Consider the following 27,654-nt stretch of genomic DNA (forward strand, 5'->3'; position numbering starts at 1 on the left):
GTAACAGTGTATTATTACCCCATCATATTCAAACAAATTTATATCCAAACCAAGTCTCAGGCTAGGACAGAGAGTCACTCTTTCACATATCTGGTCAGCCACTATCTCTCAGGCTAATCCACTTCACAGCATTGTTTGGGGGAAACGTAGGCACAGAATCATAAATGTTACCACCATTTCTCCTTGCGAGACAGGTGGGATTTGTTATTGTTGTGTGCCTTCAAGTTGTTTCTGACTAACAGCAACCCTAAGGCACAGGGTTTTGAGTGGCTGAGAGAGTATGACTCACCCAAGGTCAACTGGTGGGTTTCCATGGCCAAGCAGGAAAACAAACCCAATTCTTAAGAGTCCTAGTCTGGATGCAAATACTCAAACCACTTCAACATGCTGGCTGTCACAGAAACAATAATGTGTAATAAACAAGAATTTAGAATGTATGAAGGAAGCCATTTAGGATTAAGACTGCATTCCTATTTATACTTTCTTGGCAGTATATGCCAATGAATGTAACAGAACCTACTCATGAGTAAATAGGAATAGGAATAGGCATAGACCAAGACAGAAAATTAAGAGAGGCACCAGACTAGGTACTCTAGATTGTCCAATATACAGACATGTTTGTTCCTCATTAACAGTTTTAGTATCTAAAATAGTATCTTGTTTGATTTTTGGAGCATCTTAAAATCATCACCACCACCATCATGTCATGAGAAAAGGAACAAGTCATGTCATTAAAATATTTAAATGATATCAACATCTAATATATTTAACATCCAGGCTGATATTGCCCATTGAGCTGCTAAAACAGGTGAGTAGATAGGCAGAGTACAAGACACAGTGACACAACTGATATGCTAGGTACAATCCAGGAGTTAGTATAATTAACAGATTTTGGATTTCAACACGATACCCCAAAATGCCTCTAATGTTGGTGGATTTTGAGTGTCAGCTCCACAAGTCTCACTCCCTCATCATCTTTTTAAAAAGTTAGAATCCTTTTGGGGAATTAGAAATGTGTAAGCATAGTTACAGTGCTACACTGTGACTCCTGTCCTGATCCCCCATTGATTACAGAGGCTGCTGCCCATTAAGTTGGAATTCAGGGAATTTTACAATCTCTATGCATCCTCTAAACCAGGGGCATCACTAGAGGTGCAGGGGATGCAGGCTGAACCAAGTGACACCCTGAGAGGGGGTGACACCACTACTCCCCAAACATTTGCTTTTGGGAACAAACGGGTGGTGGAGTTTGCCGGAGTCCCTTTAAAATGCTGAAGAGAAGGTGTGAGTGGGGTGAGGTCCAGCGGAAAGAGAGAGGCCTCAGGTTTAAAAATAAAATTAAAAATTACCATATATACTCGTGTACAAGTTGACCTCATGTATAAACCAAGGGAAGGTTTCAGGGTCAAAATCATGGATTTTGATATGACCTGTGGATATGTCAAGGGTATAACCTAGGGAGCTATAAGGAAGGATGAAAGGCGGGAAATACCACTTATAGAATCATAGAGTTGTAAGAGACCACAAGGGCCATCCAGTCCAACCCCCTGCCATGCAGAAAATCTAAATCAAAGCATCCCTGACAGATGGCCATCCAGCCTCTGTTTAAAGACCTCCAAGGAAGGAGACTCCACTACACTCCGAGGGAGTTTGTTCCACTGTCGAACAGCCCTTACTGTCAGGAAGTTCCTCCTAATGTTGAGGTGGAATCTCTGTTCCTGGAGTTTGCATCCAATGTTCCGGGTCTTGTTCTCTGGAGCAGCAGAAAACAAGCTTGCTCCCTCCTCAATATGACATCCCTTCAAATATTTAATGTCCAAAGGAGGGCGACTAAAATGGTGAAGGGTCTGGAAACCATGTCCTATGAGGAACAACTTATGGAGCTGGGGATGTTTAGCCTGGAGAAAAGAAGGTTAAGAGGTGATATGATAGCCCTGTTTAAATATTTGAAGGGATGTCATATTGATGTCATATTATTCTAAGAAGTGGGAGGAGTAGGGTGAGTCTACTTCTTCTGGCTTTACCCCCATCAGGCTGCCTCCTCAGGAGGAAGCCAGGAACCATGAAGGAGAAGGGACAGCATGCTATTTCCGATCCCTTCTGCTGATTCATTTGCCCAGCTGCCCCCTGGCATCTCTGGGAGAGTGGGCTTCCAAGCAAGTAAGTGGGGTCACCCCTTCTGTAGCCTCCCTTCACTTGGTGACACCAAGCTTGGGGACGCCACTGGTAATTACTTTGGTACCTGAATTTAACCCAATCCTACTTGCTCATGAAACAGGCAGCCTTGGTCTTGCAAAAAGGTCTATAGGAAAGCTACTTTCCTGGATACAGTTGAATGCATCTTCAGTTCGTGCAGAATCCACTGCCTCCCTGTCATGAAAGTCATCAGAGGTTTCAAATACTCTAATAACTTTAAGACACCTGTATGGCAGAAGAGGAACTACTAGCTGTACTGGTGGAGAGGTGTCAATGGCTATTGCTGTGGAAGAGCTGGACTAGATCCTTGACATATGGCCAGAAGGGAAGGACTTTGTGAGTTTTGAACATTCCCAAAGGCACGGACAGGATAATAGATTTTTAGGGTTTACTGAAACTTGAGATTCCATAGGATTTTTAAAAAGAAGCTAGAAAATTCCTTGCATGCAACAAACATACTAGGGATGCATAGGCACAGAATTTGAGCAGTGATTATATTGGTCTGTACATTTTACACTGCAGAGTGAGTGAATTATGGGGGCAAGAAAGGCAGAGTTCTTAAGGCAAAACCAAAACCCCCAAAAATACTCCCCCCGCACAATATTTTGACTCCACGCTGTATAACATGTTACATCTTTTGCAGTTCTAGTCACATCCAGAATATGGAAAGTTCACTTGCCTGGACTATACTTCCCAGAATCCCCAAGCCAGCATGGCTATTCCAGGAGTTGTTCACCACAATAGGAACAGCATGTACTTCCAGTAAAATGTCATATCAGGCCATCAAATCCTAGCAGGTTACCTTTCTAGATTACAGTTTTCTGAATGGCCTTGTTGGCTGGGGATTCTGAAACATATAATTCAAAAAGTAACTTTTCCAAGCTTTGGTAACGTGTGAAGACACTTAGCCATAAATATATGGCATTCCTATATAGTCACATTTGAGACCTAAGCCATTCCCTGCCTAATCACTGAGCACAGACTTTAATTCTGATTATATTATGCTGGTGTGTGTAGCAAGGGGCTAATCCAATTCCAGCTCCACATATTTCAGTGACCTGTCTTTAGACTGAACAGCACAGAAAAGAAATTACCTCCACAGCATGGAGAGATGAACTATTCATGCAATAATTATTTGTGCCAGGAAACAAAATAGCCAATTATCATTATAAATAACCATTTCTGTACCCACTGAGCCTGCAATAGAAATGGCTAACATTAGTCACTAAGTCTAGAAAGGACTTCAGAAGTGGAATGGTAGAGACCATAATTCAAAATTAAATGAAAAACTGAGGTGGTCAAATCCTGGCTTAGCTGAATCCTATGATTAAACACCTCTGCGCTTCAATACTATCCTTCTTTCAAAGGCTCAAGGCACTACAAGAACAAAAAGGCTGACCTTCCCACTTGATGCTGCCAGAAGTCACTCTACAACACATGCTGTTCAATAAAAGCTATGTCTCTGTCAGCCATTCCAGCTTTAAAAAATATAAATGCTTGGCTGATGCTTGCTTTTCTGCTCTTAGCGCATGCTTGCTGTTCCCTTGTTAATCTTTAGAAAGAGATGGAGGTTTTCCTACAGAGGCTGACAGTTTGCCATGGTCTCACCATTGATGTTTACACAAAAGTCATGGACCAAGACCCAACAGTTTGATCTCCTCCTAGATGTTGCTGATGACACTAACTGGGTGGCTAAGCAACACGAAGTAGAAGTAAGAGGTAGCAGATGACATGGTCATGCACTGAGTAGTGGATTGGACAAGATGGCCACCAGAACTCCATTCACTTTTGCAATTCTATGGTGTACCCAAGGTGACAACAAAAGAAAACAAATAGGAAAAAGGGGGTATCATTGGTTGAGATAGGGCAGTGCTTCTTAAATTATCTGATGTATGGGATAGGATCCCCCCACCCTCCAAATATGCCACGTCCTGGCACCATATTTGTGGCCATTGATTACAATTGTTTCATAGAAACTCTCCAGGGACTGGTTGGCAGCATTTGTAATTGTAATAACTAAGACAGGAAATTGTAATAATGAAGGCAGGTAATAACTGTTCTGTGAATGCATGTGACTATTAATAAAAGAACATACTATAAGAAATAAAGAGTAGAATTTGGAGGCGAGGGAAGGACATTGGGTAGTATTTCAGACTTATGAATAGTGATTGGCTAACATCCAAAGAGTAGAAAAGTGATTTCTGTTGATGTATCGTTTCTCTGCAATTCCAAGTGCCTCATGGGGTGTGTGTGTGTGTGTCTGTCTGTCTGTCTGTCTGTCTATCTGCTTTTGAGGGATGGGAGCCCTTACAGAGCGAAGGAATGGGGAAATTATTGAAATAGCTTCCTACCACGTGACACTGGTGTCTTCACTGGATTCCATAGCACATTGCATTAATAAATCGAGCCATTCTGTTCTTGGAATGCCTCTATGAATCCAACACACTTTCTTCAAATCAAACTAATAAATGCCCTGCTTTGCCTCTTGCAGATAGATAGTAAAATTTGGGCATGTAGAGTTGCCAGTCAAGCACAGAAGAGCAATATACAAAACCTCACAAATAACAACCTTCTCTCCAAAAATGATAGTGTGAGTTTTTAATTGTCTAAACAATTAAACTTCCTCTGAACAAATCTTGCCAAGAAAACCTCATGATAGGTTTGTCCTAGGGTCACCATAAATCAGAAATGACTTCAAGGCACACAACAATAAAAAACCCTTTGATCTAATGAAGTGCTACTGAGCAGTGGTTAATACAGGCATACCTCAGTTAACAAAATCTCTGACAGTAAATCATTAATTTGACAGTCCCCTGCTCTCAGACTACTATGTTACTGTGTATTCTCATACTTATTATGGTGTCGTCTGCATATCTTAGATTGTTGATGTTCCTTCCTCCATTTTTCTCCCCCCTCTGCTTTTCACATGAAGTTCTCAGGGTGATAGAATACAGCCTTGCCCGACCCCCTTTCCAATTGCAAACAATTCCGTTTCTCTGTATTTGTCCTGGTTTACCAAACACCCACACAGGCTGGCCGGGAGGCAACTACCAACTGATAATGCAGGCAGAGAGAGCAAAATAACTGCAGCTAGAAAGTGTCATCTGTGAGAGTCTATTAAGAGAAAGGTATTGGTCAAGCAGTCTGAGTCAAGGAAGGCAACAGGAATCAAGGTCAACACAGTCAAAGAGTCAAAAAAAGCCAGGAAGTCTGAAGTATGAAATGCAGGAGTCGGGAAGGTTGGCCAGGAAACAGCGAAGTTGCTTCCAGCACTTGCGTTCAGCAAACTCAGCTCTTAAAAATAAGCCTGACATAATAATAAAAAATAACAATAATAGCAATATCTATAATAATAACACCAATAATGATGCCAATAATATTAATACTAATAATAATAATAATAATAATAATAATAATAATATACCAATAATAATTCATTGTGTTCCTTCAAGTATGGAGACCCTAAGACAAACCTATCATGGGGTTTTCTTGGCAAGTTCCTTCAGATGATATTTGTCATTATCATCCTGTGAGGCTGAGAGAGTGTGACTTGCCCAAGGTCACCCAGTAGGTTCACATGTCCAGGCCAGGATTCAGACACTGGTCTCTGGAATCCTAGTCCAAAGCTCAAACCACAGGTCCCATCCCGGAGAGGCACTCCAGAAGGATACCATGGTCGCTGAGAAGTCCAGGAGAACCAACAGGGACACACTCCCCCTGTCCAGTCCCCTGTGTAGGTTATCCACCAAGGCGACCAAGGCTGTCCCTGTTCCATAGCCAGGCCTGAAACCAGATTGAAATGGATCTAGGTAATCTGTTTCATCCAGAAACCCCTGGAGTTGGGAAGTCAGCACACGTTCTAAAACCTTGCCCAGAAATGGTAGGTTGGACACTGGCCGATAGTTATACATTATTGCAGGATCCAGGGATAGCTTTTTTAACAGAGGCCTCACAACAGCCTCCTTTAGGCAAGATGGAACTCTGCCTTGTTGTAGGGAGGCATTGATTACCTCCTTTACCCATTCAGCCAGTCCCCCTCTGGCCTGTTTAATAAGCCAAGAAGGACAAGGGTCCAAGACACATGTGGTGGCTCTCACCTTTCCAAGGATCCTGTCCACATCATCATCAGGCTGCACAAGTTGAAAAGTATCCATTAACACTGGACCAACAGGAATCAAGGTTACATCGACTGGTAAGGTGTTAACTCTAGCATCCAAGTCAGAGCAGATCTGAGCAACTTTATCTGCAAAATGCCATGCAAATTCTTCACAAGATGATGATGATGATGGTGGTGGTGATAATAGCAATGATAACATGCACTTAGTTCATTATGAAGCAGTATAGAAATGTAAAGTGCTATTGCTATTGCTATTATTGCTAATAGTAATGAGATGATGATAATAATAATAGTAATAGTAATAATAATAATAATAATAATAATGCCAATGATGATGATGATAATGATAATAATGATAATAGCAATAATAAGAATAATCTCAATAATAATAATAGCAATGATAATGATGATGATAGTAGCAACAATAATCAAATTGATAATGATGATGATAATACAAAAGATCATGATTATGATAATAATACCAATGATAATGATGATGATGATAATAATAATACAAATAAAAATGATGGTGATAATGATAGAAATAATAATAATACTGATGATGATAATAATAATAATAATATAATAATAATATAGTGATGATATGTGGCGCAGTGGTTAAATGCCTGTACTGCAGCCATTCACTCAAAACCACAAGGTTGTGAGTTCAAGACCAGCAAAAGGGCCCAAGCTCGACTCAGGCTTGCATCCTTCCGAGGTCGCTAAAATGAGTACCCAGACTGTTGGGGGCAAATTAGCTTACTTGCTAATTAGCTTACTTGCTGTTCACCGCTATGATCTTTGGAGTAGCGGTATATAAATAAAAAAAAACAAAAAAATACCAATAATAATAATAACAATGATGATAATGATCATGATAATAATAGCAATAATAATAACAAAACTAATGATAATAATAACAATAATAATAATAATACAAATAATAATAGTGATGATATTGATGATAACAATACCAATAATAGGAATAATAATAATGATGATGATAAATGATGGTGATGATAATGATAATACTTTAACAGCAGTAACAATAGCAATGATGACGATAATACCAATAATAATAGTGATGACATTGATGATAATAATAATACCAATGATAATGATAATAATAATAATGATGATGGTAATAATGATGATAATGTTAATGCTGTGATAGCAATAATAATACCAATGATAAGGATACTGATAATATTAGCAATAATAAGAATAATAACAAGAACACCAATGATGATATAAATGGTTGATTCGCGACTCTCTGGCGCCCCCTCCTGGCCGCCGTGCTCGCGGGCTCCCAGCTTCAGCCAAAGCCAGTCCATTCATTCTCTGGGGAGCCAGGAGCGCGGAGCTGATCGATGGGGGGGAGGCCGCTTCGCTCGGCGCGCGATTGAGCGCGTCTGGGCGAAGAAAGTGGTCTGGAGTTTGGAAAGCAATCAGGGCGGGAAAGAAGAAGAAAGCAACGCTGGTCTCGAGAGGGGGATCTCGCTCGCGCCCCTGCCGCCTTCCTTCCGCTTCCTGCGCGGGTGGCTGCCCTACTCTGGCTCTGCCTTTCTTCCTGCTGCTGCTGCTGCTGCTGCTTCCTAGGCTCCTTTTGACTCTTGCCTTTCTGTTCCCTCTCTTGGACCCTGGTCCCTGGACCTCTCTGCCCGGATGGGACATCACAACTCCCCAGGGAGGAGGCAATGGTAAGTCAGGCTGCATCCACACTGGAGAGATAACCCGGTTTGGCACCGCTTTAACTCTTTGTCTGGCTCAAATGCTATGGAATCCTGGGAGCTGGAGTTTGTTGTGGGGCCCAGATAGCCCAGCACTCAGACCACTATGTCCCCGTTTACCTACACTTGTTTCTTTCTTTCCTGAAACCTCATTAGATGCCAAGGGTTGGAGGGCTGGCAGGAAGCACTGCTGACTTACGCTCTTGTTAGATACAGCATCATCATCATCATCATCATCATCATTATTATTATTATAATGCTTTACTTCTATAGCGCTGTAGATTTACACGGCGCCGTATGTACAACCAATAAAATAGATAAGAGTAAACCTGCCCATGTATTCTAAGAAATAATAGCATAATACATATAAATAATACATAGCAATACAAGACGGGGCTCAATAAAGCAAAGCAGGTAAATTAAAATAATTATTATTATTTATATTTTCCTGCCTCTTCCAGATGGATCAAGGCAGGATTACAAACCAATAAAACATACACAAAACACATCAATAGAATATATCAATAAAACACGTTAGTAAAATACATTGTTGATAATAATTCCATTAAAGACTAACTCGTTGCCAATTAGCAATAGGAATAAAATGATACAATGGTCAGAGAAGTGGAGCGATATCTCCTACACAAGGTCAGGCGGGTAAGCTCACTGGAAGAGATCCGTCTTAAGTGCCTTCTTGAATGCCTCCAAGGAGGTAATAGGGCAGATCTCCTCCAGAAGACTATTCCACAGTTTCAGAGCAGCTACAATAAAGGCTCTTTGGGAAGTCAATTCAAGTCTGGTTGACTGATATTCTAACAGGTTCTTCCCATATAAGTTTCATTGATCTTGTGGCTCTACTATGATTCTGGCTAATAATTGGATTTAGGCCGTTGTTTGGGGGGATTTCAGCAGGAGTAGTGTGCTGTTCAAGTTACTCCTGCTAAAATTTTCCTCTTTTCCTGTCTGGCCACCTTACGCAACACTCTGCCATGGATGTCTCTCTGGAGACACTTGACATGCATCCAGCATCTTTTTAGAGTCAGCATAGTTTGAGCATTGGAACATTTGCTCATTGGACTACAACTCTGGAGACCAGGGTTTGAATCCTCTCTTGGTCATGGAAACCCACTGAGTGACCTTGGGCAAATAACAGTCTCAGCCTAAGAGGAAGGCAATGGCAACCCCCCTCTGAACAAATCTTGCCAAGAAAACTCTGATAGCCTCATTTTGTTACTGTGTGCTTTCAAAGGTTGAACTTGTGAACCTTCAAGTAGTTTCTGATTTAAGGCAACCCTAAGGCTATCATGGGGCTTTCTTGGCAAGATTTGTTCAGAGGGGGTTTACCTTTGTGTTCCTATGAGGTTGACAGAGAGTGCCTTTCCCAAGGTCATTCAGTGGATTTCCATGGTTAACCAGATTTTCGAACCCTGGTCTCCAGAGTCAGAATCCTGTGCTCAAGCCATTGCACTATGCTGGCTTTCAGGTTCATTGTAGAGTTGCTGTGACTTGAAGGCCCACAATAACAGCTTGCAACAGCTTAATAATAATAATAATAATAATACAGTGCGTCCTCGCCTTACGCGGGGGATCCGTTCCGGATCCCGCTGCATAAGGCAAATTCTGCCTATGCTCGAGCCCCATTGGAAACAATGGGGCTTGTGCGTGGCGGCGCGGGCACGCACGGGGCGCAACGGGAGCGTGCGCCCATTCAGTTGAATGGGACGCGCCGCCCCTTCCGCCCCGTGCACGCTGCGGCTTGAGCGCGTACGCTCAAGTCCGCATATGGCACGCCCACGTATGGCGCGGGCGCACTGTAATCATGTTTATGTACATTTTAATGGGTAGCCATTGTCCACTGCTTTTCTCTTTTGCTTTGCAGAGGAGAAGCCTGGCTCCTAGCCAGCTAGCCAAGAGAAAGCCTGGAGGAGACAGTTCTGAAGAGGAAGATGACTGGCGACCAGAAACTGTGAGCATTATGCCATCCTGCTAATTACTTACTAATATATTTAGATCCTGATTTTTCTTTCTTCATGAAATTTAAAATGTCATTCACAGGTTTCTCAGGTGCTCTCCTAACCAACCACTGACCAGACCAAGACTAGGTTTGTTCTAGCAGAGTGGGCTTCAGGTTATTGCCTCTCCTTTCAGTGGGATCTCTTAACACTATAGCTGGGAGGTTGGCGATGGTGGCCTTCCAGATATTGCTGGATTGCAACTCCCATCATATGTAGGCAGCGCAGAACGTTGCAAGGGATTACAGCACTTGAAAAAAGAACTGTAGGTCCACAGTTGTTGGCCCTCTTCCTAAATTGGGCTTAAGTGTATATTATTTATCATAAAATACATGCTAAATATTATAAAATAAATAGTATTATATTTATTCATAAAATGAGTAAATGTAAATTGTGTGATGGCCGGCCTATGAACAAGGAAGCTTCTAGTCAAGGTTTAATTATGCCAAGGGATTTTAAAAATATAATTCTGTTGTTTAGGATTTTTTGGTAGCAATAGACTTAACTTGAATCAGTAGGAGAGTTTCTTATTTGGGACAGATGATACAGGGTTTTTTTTTAAACTTCCTGGTTGATCGGTCCTCTAAGCCTTCCATACCATTCAGGTTTTTCTGATCTGCAGGTTAATTTCTTTAATGCGGGAGAGTGCTACTTAATCTTAGTCTAATTACCTTATTTTAACAGCTTTAAACAGAGATTCCAAACCACATGCATGTTTATTTGAAAATAGGTTTGCATGAGTTGTGTGAGGTTTGCTTACATGTATGTGTGCATATGTATTTAGCATATATTGTACGTGGGACTCCAGCCTTGGTTATGTATTCTCACGCTCTCTCTTTATTTCATGTAATAAATAAACATTTCCACTGGCATCTATTGAAAGCTGACAAATTATCTCATTCATATTCCTCTTATTTCAAAGAGTGGAGAATAGTATGCACGAATCTTATGGCTAAACAGATGTCAGCTGGCAAGCTCCTGCCTGTGTCTGAAAGGCAGAGTTAGCCTTAGCCATTTTCTAATAACAATTTTCAAAGAGCTAGTTGGGCTAGTTTGTTTCAGTATAAAACTAGTCTATCTCTCCTCCACCCCCACTTTATCTTTATGACTAATTCTCTAGTTGCAGCCACCTCTTATTTTTATTTTCTTTCTACTTTTGTATATTCAGCTTCTCCCTATCTGCAATGTTTCAAGGCTGATTTTAAGGGAATGCAGCAGATTAAATGTTATCCTTGGCATTTTGATTCTGTCATGCTTAACAATTGTCTTTGAAGCCCTGCTAAATTGTGGCACTGACAGTGAACATTGTAACCAAATGCTTAAATGCAGAGATCTAACTGAATGTTTAGTCAGTATGACAGTAATGTGTTCAGACCACTCTGGTTCTCAAAATCCTCAAGCAATATGTTTGATCTTTTGATGTGATTTGCTTTTATGTCTGATGTTTTTTAATTTGTTTTTTCTTTCCTATATTGTAATTTTATCTATTCCTCTATCTAATTGTTATTACTTTTAGAGTGTACGCCTCGGGCAGGCTTTGATATATTCCTTAATTTTACTGACTTTGTACAGCGCTGTGTATAATTACAGCACTTTAGAAATAAAGTTTAATAATAATAATAATAATAATAATAATAATAATAATAATAATAATCTTTTCTAGATTCCAAAAAGGCAGAAACATGGCAGCAAGGCTGATAACAAGGAATGTTATATCTCACCTTTCCGGAAACCCTTGGCTCAGTTAACCAATCGGCCTCACTGCCTTGATGGCAGCAAACATGCAAGTGATTTCTTTACATTTTCATTGTAAGACTTTGGCTAATTGATCTATTCTTGTTTTAGTGTTTGTGGAGCAGAGAGGGGAACAGAAATTCTTATAGATCCTCTGACAGGAAAATACCTGGGCCATAAATCAGCTCACTTCAACTTCTGTATGTTGTCTCCTGGTATTGTAATATTGTAAAGTCACAAAGTCCAGAAAACCAGATGATCACTAATGTATGGGTTTCTCACACAATCTATGAGGGAACTGGTTTTCCTGTCCTCAGGTATCCATAAGGAGTCTGATATTTTTTTTATCAGAAGTGATTCCATTTTCAATTCATTTTTTGCTCAGTCAAATAGTAAAGGAAGTGATACTTTATTTAACTTTCTTCAGAATACAAAAGAACATGATGGTAAGCAATCTAAACTGTTAATAGACTCCTATGGCTTTCTGGCTCAGAATAACCTGTGTATTATGAAGAAAGATTTTGGGTAATTAGTGTTTCAGTATCTGAATAAGGTACAAACATACAGACTATATACTGAAGAGCTCCATGCACATTTCTAAATATAGTACATATGCCATATCTGTTTGACCCTAAATATATGTACTTGGAAGTAAGTTCCACTTGCCACGGTACAACAGTCTCTCAAGCTTATTTGATTAGTATAAAATCATACCTTTAATGTCAAACTAATGAATATTTTATTCTTTAATTCCCAGGAGGCTTTTATCCGCAGCATTTTGTCAAAACCTTTCAAAGTTCCTATTCCAAATTATACAGGTGAATCTGGAGTTTTCTTTTTCTAGCATAAAACCTCACTGTTTGTTTGTTTGTAGTCTTTAAGACTAGATATTTGAGAATGGAGTTTTGTTTAGCAGAACAGAATTTCATGTACGAAAAACTCAGTAATGAGTAGTGGGTTGTACTGGTTATTTAGTTGCCATTTGTACATCTGACTTAGAAATAAGCTACCCGACATTGTTTATTTCCAAATAAACATGCACAAGGCTGCTGTGTTAGCTGCATAGCCTTAGTGAATACCCTGTTTTAGTATTACATTTGGCTGTCGGGGTGTTTATGGGCGGGACATTTCGACATTATAGTTATTAGTTGCTGTTTGAATTCTCAGTTTCACTTACAAACTCTTTTGGTTCTTGTGATCTTATGGTAGTTCCCACTATGTGGAGTAAGCCTCTCCCTGGTATGTGACTTGAAACTTAGGAAAAAATTGAAGACACCCTATTTATGAAAGCTTTCCAAGTGTAATTAGGTTTACCATGCATTTTATTCCTATGGATATATAGATAATAAATTATTTTATGAATTACACCAAGATTTGTATGCTGTGCTTTGAACTTATTGAATGTAAGCAGTTTATGAATATTTGTAAATAAAATAAATATCTAGAGGGATCTCATCTCTCACTTTCAAAAGCTGTAGTACATGCTTTTGTTGTTGTTTTGTTTTATGTTGTTTTATGAAGCTGATTTTAAATGATTGTAATTATGATGTATCATCCATTTGATACTGGCTGTAATCCCGCCGCGATCCGTGGGGAGAGACACAAAATAAAAATTTTATTATTATTATTATTATTTATTATGCTAATATGCAATCATGGTAATATGCTAATATGAGTTTTGGAGAAGTTGGGTTGCAGCCTTCTTAGATTTACTTATAGACAATCCAAAATGTACAGGAAAATACTTGTTTCTTGAGAAGAGAGGGAATACATATTCAGTCAGCTGCGACTGTAGTATCAATTGTTTAAAATAATTGTCATGGCTGTTAACTATGCCTAGACATTACTGCTGACACTATTACTGCTACCTTCTTGGTTTTTTTCAGCTAGAGAACTGTTTCCTTTTTATACACCATCTTAGGAAGAATTATTGGTCTCATGCTACTTTCTGCCTTAATGCAGAGTCCTATGAAAGTGGCAAATCTTGGAAGAAATGATGCACTAGACTTAATATGATATATTAACCTATTTGATCTTCACTCCTGTATCTCACATTACTTCAGTTTAGTCTCACCAACCTCTATTTGACAGTTCTGCATTTGCTGGAAAGGAAAAGGCTATTTTTTTTTTCGGTGTTATCTTTTAGGATCTCTGGGCTTAAAGGCCCTGGGTATTAAACGTGCAGGGGTTAGGCATGCTCTCCATGATCCTTTTGAAGAAGGGGCTCTGGTGCTGTATGAACCTCCAACTTTGAGTGCTCACGATCAGCTGAAAATTGACAAGTGAGTTATCTCCATTAAACTTCCACTTCCTGTCAGTATATCTTTTCAGATGTTTTAGATTCTCATTTCTTTTAACATTTCGATTATTTACCTCTTATGTGAGCCTTGACTATACTTTGGACTTGAGGTCTGGATCTCACAAATAACATGCAAACCTAGCATATATCTTACACAGCCCTGCTCATCTTCCTCATCTCACATGTTGCATATTCAAAGATAGGCCATGTTCACGAGACACTCCTAAGTTTCTTTTTCCGAATAAGAAAATCCTTGTTTTCTTGTATGGAAATGGCAAAGAAATGACAGTACCCTTTCAGTAGTAGTACTCACTTAATACTTTATTACCAGTATTTCTTTGACTAACAAGAGCTAGAAAGTGTTCATTGTTCAATTGCTGAATTGAGTAATATGTTTCTGTGCAGTTGCCTCAGGCTGTAGCCAACACATTTGAATTTATTACAGCTTGGAAATGGACTAATGTTCAGTGATTCTGAATTGAAAAGTAACTAAGAAACAAAAGCCTCTCTTTTGAAGCAGAGTGGTCATTTGTACATTCACACTTCCTCAGATTTATGCTCTGTTTGCTTCCTGAAGGGACAAAATTCCTGTTCATGTGGTAGTGGATCCTGTTCTCAGCCGTGTTTTGCGTCCCCATCAGAGAGAGGTGAGTGCTGTAAGAAACTAAATACAGAAGTTGTTATTGCTGCTTCTGCTGCTATGAATTTCCTATCCAAAGGAATCATGCTTACCTTTTTCACCAGGTGAAGATAGGGTAGTAACCTTACAGATACTGACTGTATTGGGAACTTACATGAAGGATGTAAGACAAAGTTACTGTTGTTGAGAAAGGAAGGTTGCTGGCTATGAGCAGCCTGTACCTGCAGTGCCTGACTTTGGTGGTGGTAGTGGGGGCAGTTGTCCTTGGAGGCAAGGTGCAGGGGAAGACTGGGTCAGGCAATTATCTGTCTCATGACAGAGCAGTCGACCAGGCAAGGCTTCCCTCCATGGACCCCTCTGGAGGCCAAGCATTGGAGAAGTAGGCTGAATGAAGTAAGCAGCTTCACCAGATGGATTCCTTTTTAGCTGCTGCTTGACTGGAGCAAAAATGTAATCCCTAGTACTTTAATGGGGCTTGAGCATTTGTGGAATTTCCGTTATGTGGGGGGAGGGGGGGAACAGATCCCCTCTTAAGGGAAGGGCCCACTGTATAATGGGCTGTTACTATAATATGATGAGCCACCATAATTCCGATCACAATTTTTTTAATTTTTGTTGTTTTTGTTACTGAGGCTAGCTAAAACTGTTAATCCCTGCAAGAGAGTATGACCAAGCTGTAGTAAATGGCATTATTGGCTCTCATGGGAACCTTCATCTGCAAAATCCCCCCTCCACCCAAGTGTACCTTCTGGTTTCCCATGCCTACTCCTTCTCCACTTTTGGTAGAGCAGTGTAATCTAGTGCTATGATTACCTATATCAAGTTGATGTTGTTATGTGCTTCAAGTCATTTCCATCTTATGGCGATCCTAACGTGAACCTATCATGGGTTTTCTTGGCAAGCTTCTTGAGAGGGGGATTGCCATTGCCATCATCTAAGGTTTAGAGAATGTGACTTGCCCAAGGTCTCCCAATGACTTTCCATGACCTAATGGAAATTCGAACCCTTATCTCCAGAGTCATAGTTCAACACTTAGACCACTACACCACACTGGCTCGCACTTATATCAAGCATAGGTAACTTAACTTAATATACCCATTCCTGTTTATACAGATGCTACTTCCAGAGCATTTGGGTGCTTCTGAAAATTCTATTAGTGACATCTGCTGAATAAAAAGTTAATTTCAGTTGCATGTGCCTGCAAACGGCAAGATACTTTGGTTCTATGTTTCAGCAAGACAGTACAATATCACTTTTTAAAAAAATATATATTCTGCACATCTATTCTGATCAAAGTCAAATCTTTGCATGCAGGGAGTGAAATTCCTGTGGGAGTGTGTGACAGGCCGTCGGATCCCTGGAAGTCATGGCTGCATCATGGCTGATGAGATGGGTCTGGGTAAGACCCTGCAATGCATCACTTTGATGTGGACACTCTTGCGCCAAAGTCCAGACTGCAAACCTGAAATTGACAAGGCCATTGTCGTCTCACCTTCCAGCCTGGTGAAAAACTGGTACAATGAGGTGGGCAAATGGCTTGGAGGAAGGATCCAGCCATTGGCTATTGATGGAGGCTCTAAAGAGGACATAGACACTAAGCTAGGTATGAAGGTAGTACTGTACATGCAGCTTGAATAATATTCTGTTGAAAAGCAAGATCACTACATTAGGTGAATTTCAAATTAGTTTTAAACTAAATTAATAAGATTGCTTTCTTAGTGGGCTACATTGAGTAGAATATTGTGATTCAGGTTGAATAATTTTAATGATTTTAATGATGGTGAATGGAGGGAAAATTCAGCAGAGAAAGCAAGGGACTGTGATTTAGGTCTATACTTAATCATGCTTAGAATAGACCCACTGAAATCAATGACACTTAGTTTAGTTATGACTGAATTAAGTCTCACTGATTTCATTCTGCTCTAAATATCACTAGGTCTCACTCCAGTGAGGAGAGAAGTGGAGATATGTCCTGTAATCAGAAATTGCAGTGTTGCTTGTTGGACCTGGGCAGCTTGGGCTGTATCCATCTGTGCCATGAATACTTCTTTGCATAGCAGAACATGGAGCCCTTTGTATGGGAAAGCTGAAAATAATAGATTGGGATCCCTTTGGATGTGTTTTCTGGCTGGTTGTACAGTTCTGTGAAACTTCTAGTCTTAATATTTTCACTTGTCTCCTTTATGGCTTCTGAACACATTTCATTCATGTTTCTTTCTTTGCCTGTTTTCACTTTTTTCTAATAGCTGGATTTATGAATCAGAGAGGTCTTAGAGTACCATCCCCCATCCTGATTATTTCCTATGAGACATTCCGGCTTCATGCTGAAGTTCTTCAGAAAGGGAGTGTCGGGTTGGTCATATGCGATGAGGTATGTGGGAGGCAGCTGAAAGAGCAGACTGGGAACAAAGATTCTCGTTAAATCCCCACTTTTATATTTCTGAAGGAATAACATGTTTATGATTTTTGTTGTTGTTAAATCAGTACAATACTTTTCCAGCAGACCAGCTTGAAAGGGGCATTATATACCTACCAGTCATGTTGAGCACTAGTGGCACCCAGTGGATTGAATGTGTTGTATTGGAGATGGCATTGCAGGCCCGATAACCGTATTGGCAAGCTTTTAGTGAGAAAACAGTAAAGGTGGTCAGTAATCTAAGGTGTGTGTGTGTGCATCTATGTAATATTTCTATATAATTGAATTTAAAAATAATAAATAATGGGCCTTTGATGCTGCATATAAAGGTGCAGAAGTCATATAATTGCAAAAATTAAAAAAAAAAAACAGGACCAAAGAAACATATCTTGTGAATACCTCAGACTATGCACAGTACATCTCATCTTACATTCTTGTAATCATTTACTGTTTCAGTACTGCATTACATAAAGGAAGATACCAATATTCTAGTGGATTTGTTTTAAAAGGAGTGCAGCTCTTTGTTATAGACTGAAATTCCCATGAGCTCTAGCCAGTATTGCCATTAGGGAGGAATTTTGTGTGTTACTGTTCAACAACATCTGGAGAACTATATGGTTTACTGAATATTCCCTGCAGAATGTCAGTAGTTTGTTGAATGAGTTTTTCACACACATTCATTCGTCATTTGGTTATTCATGCATTTCTTGTAAGCACTTGTTGCTTTCAGTATCTAGCCACTGATACATTGTATAACTATTTAAGTAAGTTTTAGCTTTTATTACAAGCTTATAAGACAGGTATATTAACCTTATTCAGGGGAGGGGAGAAATTGCTTTCTTTCTTCTTTTGGTTAAGCAGTGTTTGAGTTCTTTCTTCGGTAATTTGATTTTTCAGGGTCACAGGCTCAAGAACTCAGACAACCAGACATACCAGGCTCTCTACAACTTGAAAACACCACGTCGGGTACTCATCTCAGGAACACCAATTCAGAACGACCTTCTTGAATACTTCAGCCTGGTACATTTTGTCAACTCAGGCATCCTAGGTAGGTAGTCTTTTAACAATGTAATAACCAAAAGTGAAGGCCAGCAAGTTGGCTTCCTAAGTTTTCTATTATTCCAGTGGGACTTGGGAAAACACTATGATAGGTTTCAAAGGGTGTACTAAATTGCCCTACACACATAGTTGCCTACTTTGAAGACATGCTAACCAGAGTCCAAGCAAAGGAGAACAGGGATAATCAATGTGTGTCCCTTCCAGATATGGACTGTGATGCCTTTAAACCATAGCCACCATGGCTAGTAGCTGGGATTCTGGGAGCTGTCACCAATACACCTGGAGGGGACTAGATTTCCTTACTTCTACTTTTGAGAGTCTGATCCTTTGTGCTGGAATCTTTGACCCAAAACCAGCAGTGCATTGACAACGTTTTAATGAGAAACTGCAGTACAGCTGGTCAGCAATCTCTACAATATGTGCCTATGTCTATATATATATATGTCTCTATATATCTATACATAACTGTATTTTTAAAAATATTAATACAGTGAGCCCGCGCCATACGCGGGCTCATTATAGGCGGCTTTCAGCTTACGCTGAAGTCACACTGCAAAAGGGAGAATGGTGTGCATGTCCATGGTGCATGCACACAGCCGTTCAGCGAGCACAAGCCCCATTATATCCAATGGGGCTTGAGCATATGCGCTTTTTGCCTTATGTGGGAGGGAGGGGAGGGTTCCATGTGTAAGACAAGGGCCCACTGTTTTTAAATGTGTATTTATCCTCAACAATGGAGATTCTGTCAGTTCCTGTCTGCTTTGTATAAATATTCTCTAAAGAGGACACAGTAAGAAGGTCATGGGACTTGGAGGCAGGAGTGATGTTCTGTGGAAGCTTATTTCTAAATATTTTACATGCCTGCCTTTTTTTTCTTCTTTTTTTGGACAGGAACAGCTCAGGAGTTTAAAAAGCACTTTGAAATTCCCATTCTAAAAGGCAGGGATGCTGATGCAAGTGAAGCAGGAAGACACAAGGGGGAGGAGAGACTTAAAGAACTCATCAGTATTGTCAACAGGTGAAGTTCAGAATATTTTCTATTATTATTATTATTATTATTATTATTATTATATCATATAATTTTCCTCTGTTGCAGCACCTCGTGTCATGCTGTGGTGTAGATGGAATGACTTGGCTTTTGAAGCCCTCTGTTCATTGTTATTTTTTACTTTGCCCTATTAAAGAAGCTCAAAAACTACACCCATTCAATTGACTGAAGACACTACTCAGCAATTTTTCTGGGTTATATTCACATTGTTTTCCTTGATTAATAATGTCACTACTTGTTCGTAGTTTGCTTTCTTTATTGCCCCCTTTTATGCTTTGATATTTTCAGTGAAAGAGGATTGGATGGTGATAAAATGGATGCTAACATTTTGGCAAAGCTTATTCTAGAAAAGTGTTTGTTACGTTGTGTGGCTTTTCCTAAATGTATTAAGAACACCTTTAATATGTACTGCTTATGGAACTGTAGATGTGTAATGTGGAAGGTGTCTTTGTTGTTATCGCTGCCTTGAGTCCCTATATTTGACCATTGGTCAAAAGCAATAAAATTTGAATTTGAATTTGAGTCCCCGTATTGGGAGAAAGGTGGGATATAAGAAAATGAAATTATAATAATAATCTGGGAAGAATGCTGCAGAAGGCTGGTCATGGTCTCAAGGGACATCATGATAGCACATTAACTGTACTTTGTTTCTTCCTAGATGTCTTATAAGGAGGACTTCAGATATTCTCTCAAAATATCTACCAGTGAAAATAGAGCAAGTGGTGTGCTGCAGGTACAAGATGAAAGGACAATTCAGAAAACGAAGTGCAGACTGTATGATTCTGATGAAAATTAAACAGGACTTAATGTAGTCATTGATTTCATTGAATCTGTTCTAAGCATGACTAAAGTCTAGATCCAATTCAAAATATTAAAACTGGATTAGTCAGAATATCACCACTTGATATGTTGAACTGAAGAATTTCTAGGGAGATGGATTTTTCCAGGGCATACTGAAGGACTGCACTAAGGCTTGGAATATAGCATTCTGATAACTTGAGAACAAAACTTAAAAAATGAGAAGTGTTCCTTCCACCATGTCTAACTTTCTTCCCCAAGACATCTAAGTGACCTCATTACAGCAGATTTCAGACTGTGTATTTGGCATTGAGAAAGAAACTAATGAGTTCATTTCCAAGACTAGTGTTTGACTTTAAAGTAGAATCATTTCCAGAAAGTATGTGCTGGGGGGATATATTTATTTAAGGCTAGGGTACTTTCCAAGTCTTCTAAATTCTATCAGCTTGTTGTATGGATAGCATACTTCTGACTTTGTGATGAGATTTTGTTAGCAGAAATTGCTTATAGGCATTGGAAAGCTTAAACCATTATGAGCTAGATACTGCTTTTGGGTTATATTTTCCTTTTGGTTCTATACAATTCTGTTATGGATAGGACTGTAGATTTTAAGATGGCCAGGTGTTCAGAGATTGTAATACAACCTGTGACTTGTCTGATTTTAGACTGACTCCTCTTCAATCTGAGCTGTACAAACAGTTCCTGAAGCAAGCAAAACCAGCTGAAGATCTGAAAGAGGGAAAAATTAGTGTATCCTCTCTCTCCTCAATCACATCTCTGAAGAAGCTCTGTAATCGTGAGTAGTTCTATCAGCTTATTTTGTTTAAATGATGTACTGTCCCCAGGACCCAGTATATATTGCAAAAAGTTATCATCAAGTTAAATGTCTGCCTATGAAGGGTTTTAAATAGCTGAACCTTCAAAGAGAGGATTGATTAAGATGTTGTCCTTACAACACCTTTGGAAGGACCTACACTTTGAAGCTGTGACTATGCATGATGGTTGTCAAAATTATTATGTACTTTTATGTTTAAATTTTATTCCCTGCCTTATATCAATTATTCTTTCAAAGCAGGCTAGGTTTCTTTCAAAGCTGTTAGAAACTATTACAGCCCCAGACAGAGGATATGTGAGAGAAGCCAATAACACTGAAATTGTAGAATAAAAAGAGAAAAGTTAATTACAGCAATAAATGACATATATTTGCCAGTCTACTGTCAATTTTAGAAAACCCTCAATGTCTTTTTGTGAATCATTAAAGTTAGCTTGTGTTATGAGTATTCTGTGATTGCTTTCATCATTGGCATGCCAATATGTATCTGTTGCATAATATATCTGTGGATTTAAAATCTCTGTTCTTCTTTTCCTTTCCATTCTTAAAACAGTCTTTTAAGAATGTGCTACTCTTTAAATGAGGAGGTGAACCTGAAATATCTTGAGATGCTAGAAAGGCTAGACATGCAATCGGTATATGGGTCAATATGGAACTGGGAAGCATTTTGGGTGAATGAATGAGGAAACATCCTGCTCAGCCTTGCTGGAAATCATTATGGGCTTATTTTGCAAAGCTGTTCACGACGCTGAAAAGCATTTTAAAAATGTAAAATTGTGTGACTATCAGGACCAGAAGAATTACTGTCAGTAAAATATGTTTCTGAAAAGAATGGTTTTGATCATGTTAATGTACATCCGTCCGCCTTATTAATTAGAGAGTTGGGCAGTTCCAGGGCTGTCCAGTGATTTTTGATCCATTTTCCAGACCCTGCCCTGATCTATGACAAGTGTGTGGAGGAGGAAGAAGGGTTTGTGGGTGCTCTGAAGTTGTTCCCTTCTGGCTACAGCACCAAATCTCTGGAACCTCAGCTCTCTGGTAAATGTTGCTGCAAAACTGATCTATTATTATTGTTGTTGTTGTTGTTATTATTATTTATAGTATTTATACCCAGCTCTTCAGCCAAAAGACTATCATATGTTTGATCCACTAATTGATCTATACAGTGGAGCCTCTCCTTATGCAGGAGATCCATTTCAGGACCCCCCCCCCCTTGCGTAAGGCAAATTCCACATAAGCACAAGCCCCATTCAGTAGAATGGGGCTTGTGCCTCTGGTGGTGTGGCCATTCATTTGATTGCAGCGCGGCTTCCGTGTAAACCGGAAGCCCCGTATGGTACTCCTGCGTATGGAGCGGGAACACTGTATGTTGTTGCTGCTGCTGTTGTTGTGTGCCTCTAAGTCATTTTTGACTTATGGCAACCCTAACATGAGGGTTTTCTTGGCAAGTTTTCTTCAGAGGGTTTTGCCATTGCCATACTCTGAGGCTGAGAGAGAGTGACTTGCCCAAGGTCACTCTGGTTTGTCATGGCCAAGTGGGGAATCGAACTGTGATCTCAGAGTTATAGTCTAACACTCAGACATGCTGATTAGCATGTGAATTTGTACTCAGGATTGATTTATGAACATTTGTATAATTCATGAACACTGATACTTTTTCTTTTCCTTCCAGGGAAGATGCTGGTTTTAGACTATATTCTGGCAATTACTAGGAGCACTAGTAATGATAAAGTTGTCTTGGTGTCTAATTACACCCAAACACTGGACCTCTTTGAGAAACTTTGCAGAAGCAGAAGGTATAATGTATATTTGAATAAGATTGCAGGTGGTGGATGGGTTAGAAATTATGAAACTACCTGCTGTTTGTGATGTTCTTTGGGTCTTTCAAAAGCTAAGAGAAACTCCCTCCTTTTTTAATTTTTTTTTAGAAATAGAAACAATGTACTTTTGTTGTGTTGTGTTTGATAAAGCTTTAAAATCTTAAATAGCGGTAGTATTGTTGCTATTCCTCCTATATTTAACAATATGTTAAAGAGTTACATAGTAAATACAGTGTAAAAAATTAAAAAAACATTAAATACAAAATATCAATTAAAATACGTAAAATGAAATGCTCAAGACACAATTTACATTTGTCATGTGCTCCTAATTCACCATATTTTTTGTGTCAGGTACTTGTATGCTCGTCTGGATGGCACCATGTCAATTAAAAAGAGGGCAAAGATAGTGGAGCATTTCAACAGTGTTTCTGTAAGTAAAGTTTCTAAGTTTAAGTTCTTCCCTTTGACCATAGTAGTTAAACGACTCTTTAATCTTATGTCATTTATGCCATAGTTGAACAAGGAGATGACATTGTGTGGTAAATGCTGGGCCAATACTAGCCACTGTCTCTCTTCAGCCATATCTAATCTGTTTTTGAAACAGATGTGGAGGATATTGTCAGTATATCTTTCAAATTAATATTCATAGCCAGTACACAAAAGGATTTGTTACTTCAGTTGACAGAGCCATGTAGATTCATATAATTTTAGAGCAGGAAGAGATCACAAGGGCCACCTAGTTCAACTCCTTCCCATGCAGACATACACAATTGTCCAACCAACCTCTGTTTAAAAATCTTTAAAGATGGAGAATCCACCACCCTCCAAGGTAATCTATTCCACTGTCAAAGAGCTCTGACAGAAAAAAAGATGACCCCAACATTTAGTTGGAATTTCCTATAGCTGGTTACACTTTCTACTTCTTTACAATACACATGTACCTATAGACACAAATGTCTATGCAGTTGCAAAGTTTATCCTCAAGATCCACCGGAATTCAAAGCTATCCCATTTATTTATGACAGGACGAAGAAAAGGCAATGGGAATATAGTAGGGATGCTGTACATACTTTCTATTCTTGTTCAGCATCTTTACAAGCAAAGTGCTTACTGTATATACTCATGTATAAGTCTAGAGATTTTAGTCAAAAAAATTGACCCCAAACCTTGAGTCGATTTATCTATGGGTCAATGTAGGTACTGTTCTTTAACTCTTATTTTAAAAGGAGTCATCCCCTGGTGAAAGTCAAGCTGCAGTCTGCCCTGGAAGCACTGATCTTTCTCTGTTTTCTCATCCATCCAGCCTTTAGGGTTTGCACAAGTAATTATACCTGCTGGATTTTTGTAAGTCTTTTGGCATTGTTTTCCTTTGCTTCATCCTTAAGAGCCTTTGCTACATGCCTCTAAGTTTTACCTTCAACTTATCCATGGATCATATAAAAATCCATAATTTTTAGCCCCCAGACCTGCCCTTGATTTATACATGAGGTTAACTTATAATCAAGTATATATGGTATGTGCTTTCACGGTTGCATTCACATAGATGACTCTTCTTTGGTTGTATATGTGTGGTCACTGTAATAATCTCCACTAGAAAACTGGGAAAGCCTATTATCTTGAGAATGAGAGGAAGGTGTAGAACATCAACTTATAACTTTGTTGTGGAACTTTAAAAGCAGTGCAGTGAGGCTTGTTTTTGGAGTTCACCATACCACTTGTGACTGGCGCTTAATTTGAGTTTTGTTCTTATAGAGCCCCGAGTTCATTTTTATGCTGAGCAGCAAAGCTGGTGGCTGTGGCTTAAATCTGATTGGAGCAAACAGACTTGTGATGTTTGATCCAGACTGGAATCCAGCCAATGATGAACAAGCCATGGCCCGTGTATGGAGAGATGGCCAAAAGAAGACTTGCTATATATATCGTCTGCTCTCGGTAAGACCGGAGTTGAGCACCATAATCCTGATTGCTACTGATTGTATCTCAGAATATAGATGGTAAAGCCTAAGATTGGAATTTTGCTGGTAACTTCTGCTTGTGTAAGGGTTACTTCAGCCTAAGTTATTATTTTGACTGTAGGGGTGAGGCAGCAATAGAAGTCATCTCAATCAGGATAGCTGTTTTGCTAGCTCCCAGGTTTGATTCTCATTGTGTAGGGAGTTTGTAGTATCAAGACACAACAACATCACAACATGCAAAACCATTAAGACTGTTCATTTACAGCAATGGAGTATGATTATTTACTATTGTGTTATGATCAGAGCTTGGCAAAGTAACTTTGTTTAGATTGTACCTCCCCTGCTCACTGGGAAATTCTAGGAAATGTAATCCAAAAAAGTAGCTTTTCTAAGATCTGTTTGTATCATAAAAGGCATACAGCTGCCTAAAGCATGTTGGACATGCCCAAGGACAGTTTGTCAGATAAGCTGTGTAAGTGTTCTTCAATCTTTACATTACTCTTGTATTTAAAGGCAGGAGGCAGATGAGAATGTTTCAAGAATCCCTTCCCCTATGCTTAGTAGTTAATGCTGTGACTTTCTTTTCTCTAAGAAAGATATCAGCTGAACACCCTCCCCCACATGCACCTGCCCCGGTTCTTCTACATTAGGGCAAGGAGCATGTTCAGTTGCTCTTACAAAAGCACCCTATCATTCTTAATTTTATATCCTTGTAGACAGGGACTATTGAAGAAAAAATCTTCCAGCGTCAGACACACAAGAAGGCTCTCAGCAGCTGTGTAGTTGATGAGGAGCAAGATGTAGAAAGACACTTTTCTCTTGGGGAACTGAAGGAGCTTTTCACACTCAGTGAGACCACCACAAGTGACACCCATGACAAGTAAGTCTTGCAAAGGTTAAATGGACTGTCTGCTTTATTATGCAGGAGTTTGGGGATGTGGGTGAAGAATGCGTGTCTTTGTATGTATGTATATGTAGGTACCACGTGCAGGCAACATCTTTCATCCAAGGGCAGAATTCATTTTCTTTGGGGCCTCATTTCAGTATTGGATGGTACCAGAATTTAAGACTAAAAATACCCTATCTTAGCTTCAAGGTATTGCTGTCAGTAACTAAGACTTGGAAGAGGCTTTTCAGCCTTTTTACAGTGGAGAAAAGTGTGTACAATAGGTAGGAAATTACCAGTTGAGGGGAGAACCCTGGGAAAGCTGGATTTAGCTCCAGAGCCTGAGATCCAACCTGTACATTGGGTTCATGTCTTCCTGCAAACCCAGGCACTCAGTGCATTGGAGGTAACATGTATAGGAGCCTACAGTGTGCATAGGCTCACTCTTGTGAACAATGTGATTTGAATCTTGCAGGATAGAGATCAGATTGACTGGGTCTGTGTGTTGCCTCTTTAGTAGTCTTTATTTTGAATATTAAGTCCAATTTATGAATGTTACCCAGTGTGGTTTCCCAGCCACCTGTATAGATTGAGGATTCTAGCATACACTTAAACCTTTTAAAAGGAGAGATAGAGAGGCTGCTTTGTGTTTAAAACAGAGGTTTAAAAATTGTTACACTATGCTGCTGCTTTGTAAACTAGAAAGAATGCCCACTTTCTGGAACAGTCTCAAATTTTGCCTAGTCTTTTTCTACTGATGATGAATGCATTCCCACTGTCCATTTCACATTACAAAGTAGAATGTGCATCTATTCTACTTTGCTTCTAGTTACAGTAAGTTTTAAAACTCCAAAGCTCAGATTTGATAGCTTGGAGTCAAGTTATGCAATGCTTCTGACCCTCGTAAATATAATATGTTCTTTTTTTGCAGGATCAAGTGTCGTCGCTGTGTGAATGGCCATCAAGTCAGGCCACCTCCAGAAGGGTCTGACTGCACTTCTGATCTATCCCAGTGGAATCACTGTGCTGATAAACGTGGCCTCCAGGACACTGTCCTCAAAGCTGCTTGGGATGCTGCTGTCACCTTCACATTCCATCATCATTCCCATGAAGAGCAGCGGGGAATTCCATGACCATTAGTTTCATCTTCTGGAGCTTAAGTTACTTCTTTTAAGAAAGCAGTTATTTGATACTACTACATTGGTTATCTTCATCAGAGTCATTAGGGGAAACATCCTCTCCCCAAGAAAGCATCAAAAAGACTTTCTTTTCTGTATGATCTATTACAGACTGCTTTTAGAAAAGACTTCCCTGAACAAACATCACTTGGTCACTGGATAGATTGTTGGTGAAGCAGGCTTCTACAAGTACCAATTGTTTAAAGTAATCTTTCACTTTTAGCATCCAGCTACTGAGCATTTCCAGCAAAGAACAGACTAAACATGTTAATGATGTCTGGTGTCTGACCAATGCCAGAAGCCCCTGTTATAAAGTTACATCCTTGTACTTACATCCCACTCAAGCAAGATGATGCACAGTACTAAGTATTTGCACCCCCCCCCCCCCAATCATTCGTCTTGACTGCCACTTTCACAGAGGAAGCCTGAAAAGATGCCTGTCTAATCATTCTGGTAACCATTTACCTCTTAACTTATTTTGCTAGAGCAGATTAAAGCATCAAATAATTTTAATAAATTATAGCACAGTTTTAAGATAAAAATCAAATTTGATTGCCTCATACCAAAATTACTGTTACAAACTTTTTGTCTTCTACAATAAAGTCACAGCTAAAACTGAAAAATTATTGTGCTGAACATAGCATGTCTGCGATAAGGAACAAGATAAAGTACTTATTTAAAAACAAGACTGAATATAATAAAACGTAAATTGATGGGAAGAAGAAATTGGGATGAGCTTTTCCCCCCAAAAGTAGGGAGGCTTCATTCTTAATGTAGGAAGCTGAATTATGTTTGACACATGATGTATACAGGAAGACTACAGTGACTGAAGAAAGAATCACAGTATATGTGTTCACTTTTGATGTTCCAATTTGTCCTTTGGATTATGTTGCTAGGTCTGTAAAATTAAACCTTTCCTATATCAAAATCATGC

The 27,654-nt window shown here is 39.4% G+C and overlaps 1 protein-coding gene across 1 annotated transcript; it reads left to right on the forward strand.

Moving 5' to 3' along the window:
* The first annotated feature begins 7,750 nt into the window (after nt 1-7,750).
* Nucleotides 7,751-27,651, forward strand: RAD54L (RAD54 like). The gene is made up of 18 exons (XM_042463403.1): nt 7,751-8,013; nt 9,923-10,009; nt 11,719-11,838; nt 12,547-12,607; nt 13,936-14,071; nt 14,666-14,735; nt 16,043-16,331; nt 16,975-17,099; nt 18,042-18,192; nt 19,095-19,221; nt 19,910-19,984; nt 20,715-20,845; nt 21,809-21,919; nt 22,554-22,677; nt 23,053-23,131; nt 24,454-24,633; nt 25,373-25,536; nt 26,474-27,651. Exons 1-18 carry the CDS (start codon nt 8,011-8,013, stop codon nt 26,673-26,675), a joined length of 2,235 nt encoding a protein of 744 aa, XP_042319337.1. The 5' UTR covers nt 7,751-8,010; the 3' UTR covers nt 26,676-27,651.
* Nucleotides 27,652-27,654: the final 3 nt, after the last annotated feature.

The sequence above is a fragment of the Sceloporus undulatus genome, chromosome 4 (assembly GCF_019175285.1).
Source record: "Sceloporus undulatus isolate JIND9_A2432 ecotype Alabama chromosome 4, SceUnd_v1.1, whole genome shotgun sequence".
Taxonomy (NCBI): domain Eukaryota; kingdom Metazoa; phylum Chordata; class Lepidosauria; order Squamata; family Phrynosomatidae; genus Sceloporus; species Sceloporus undulatus.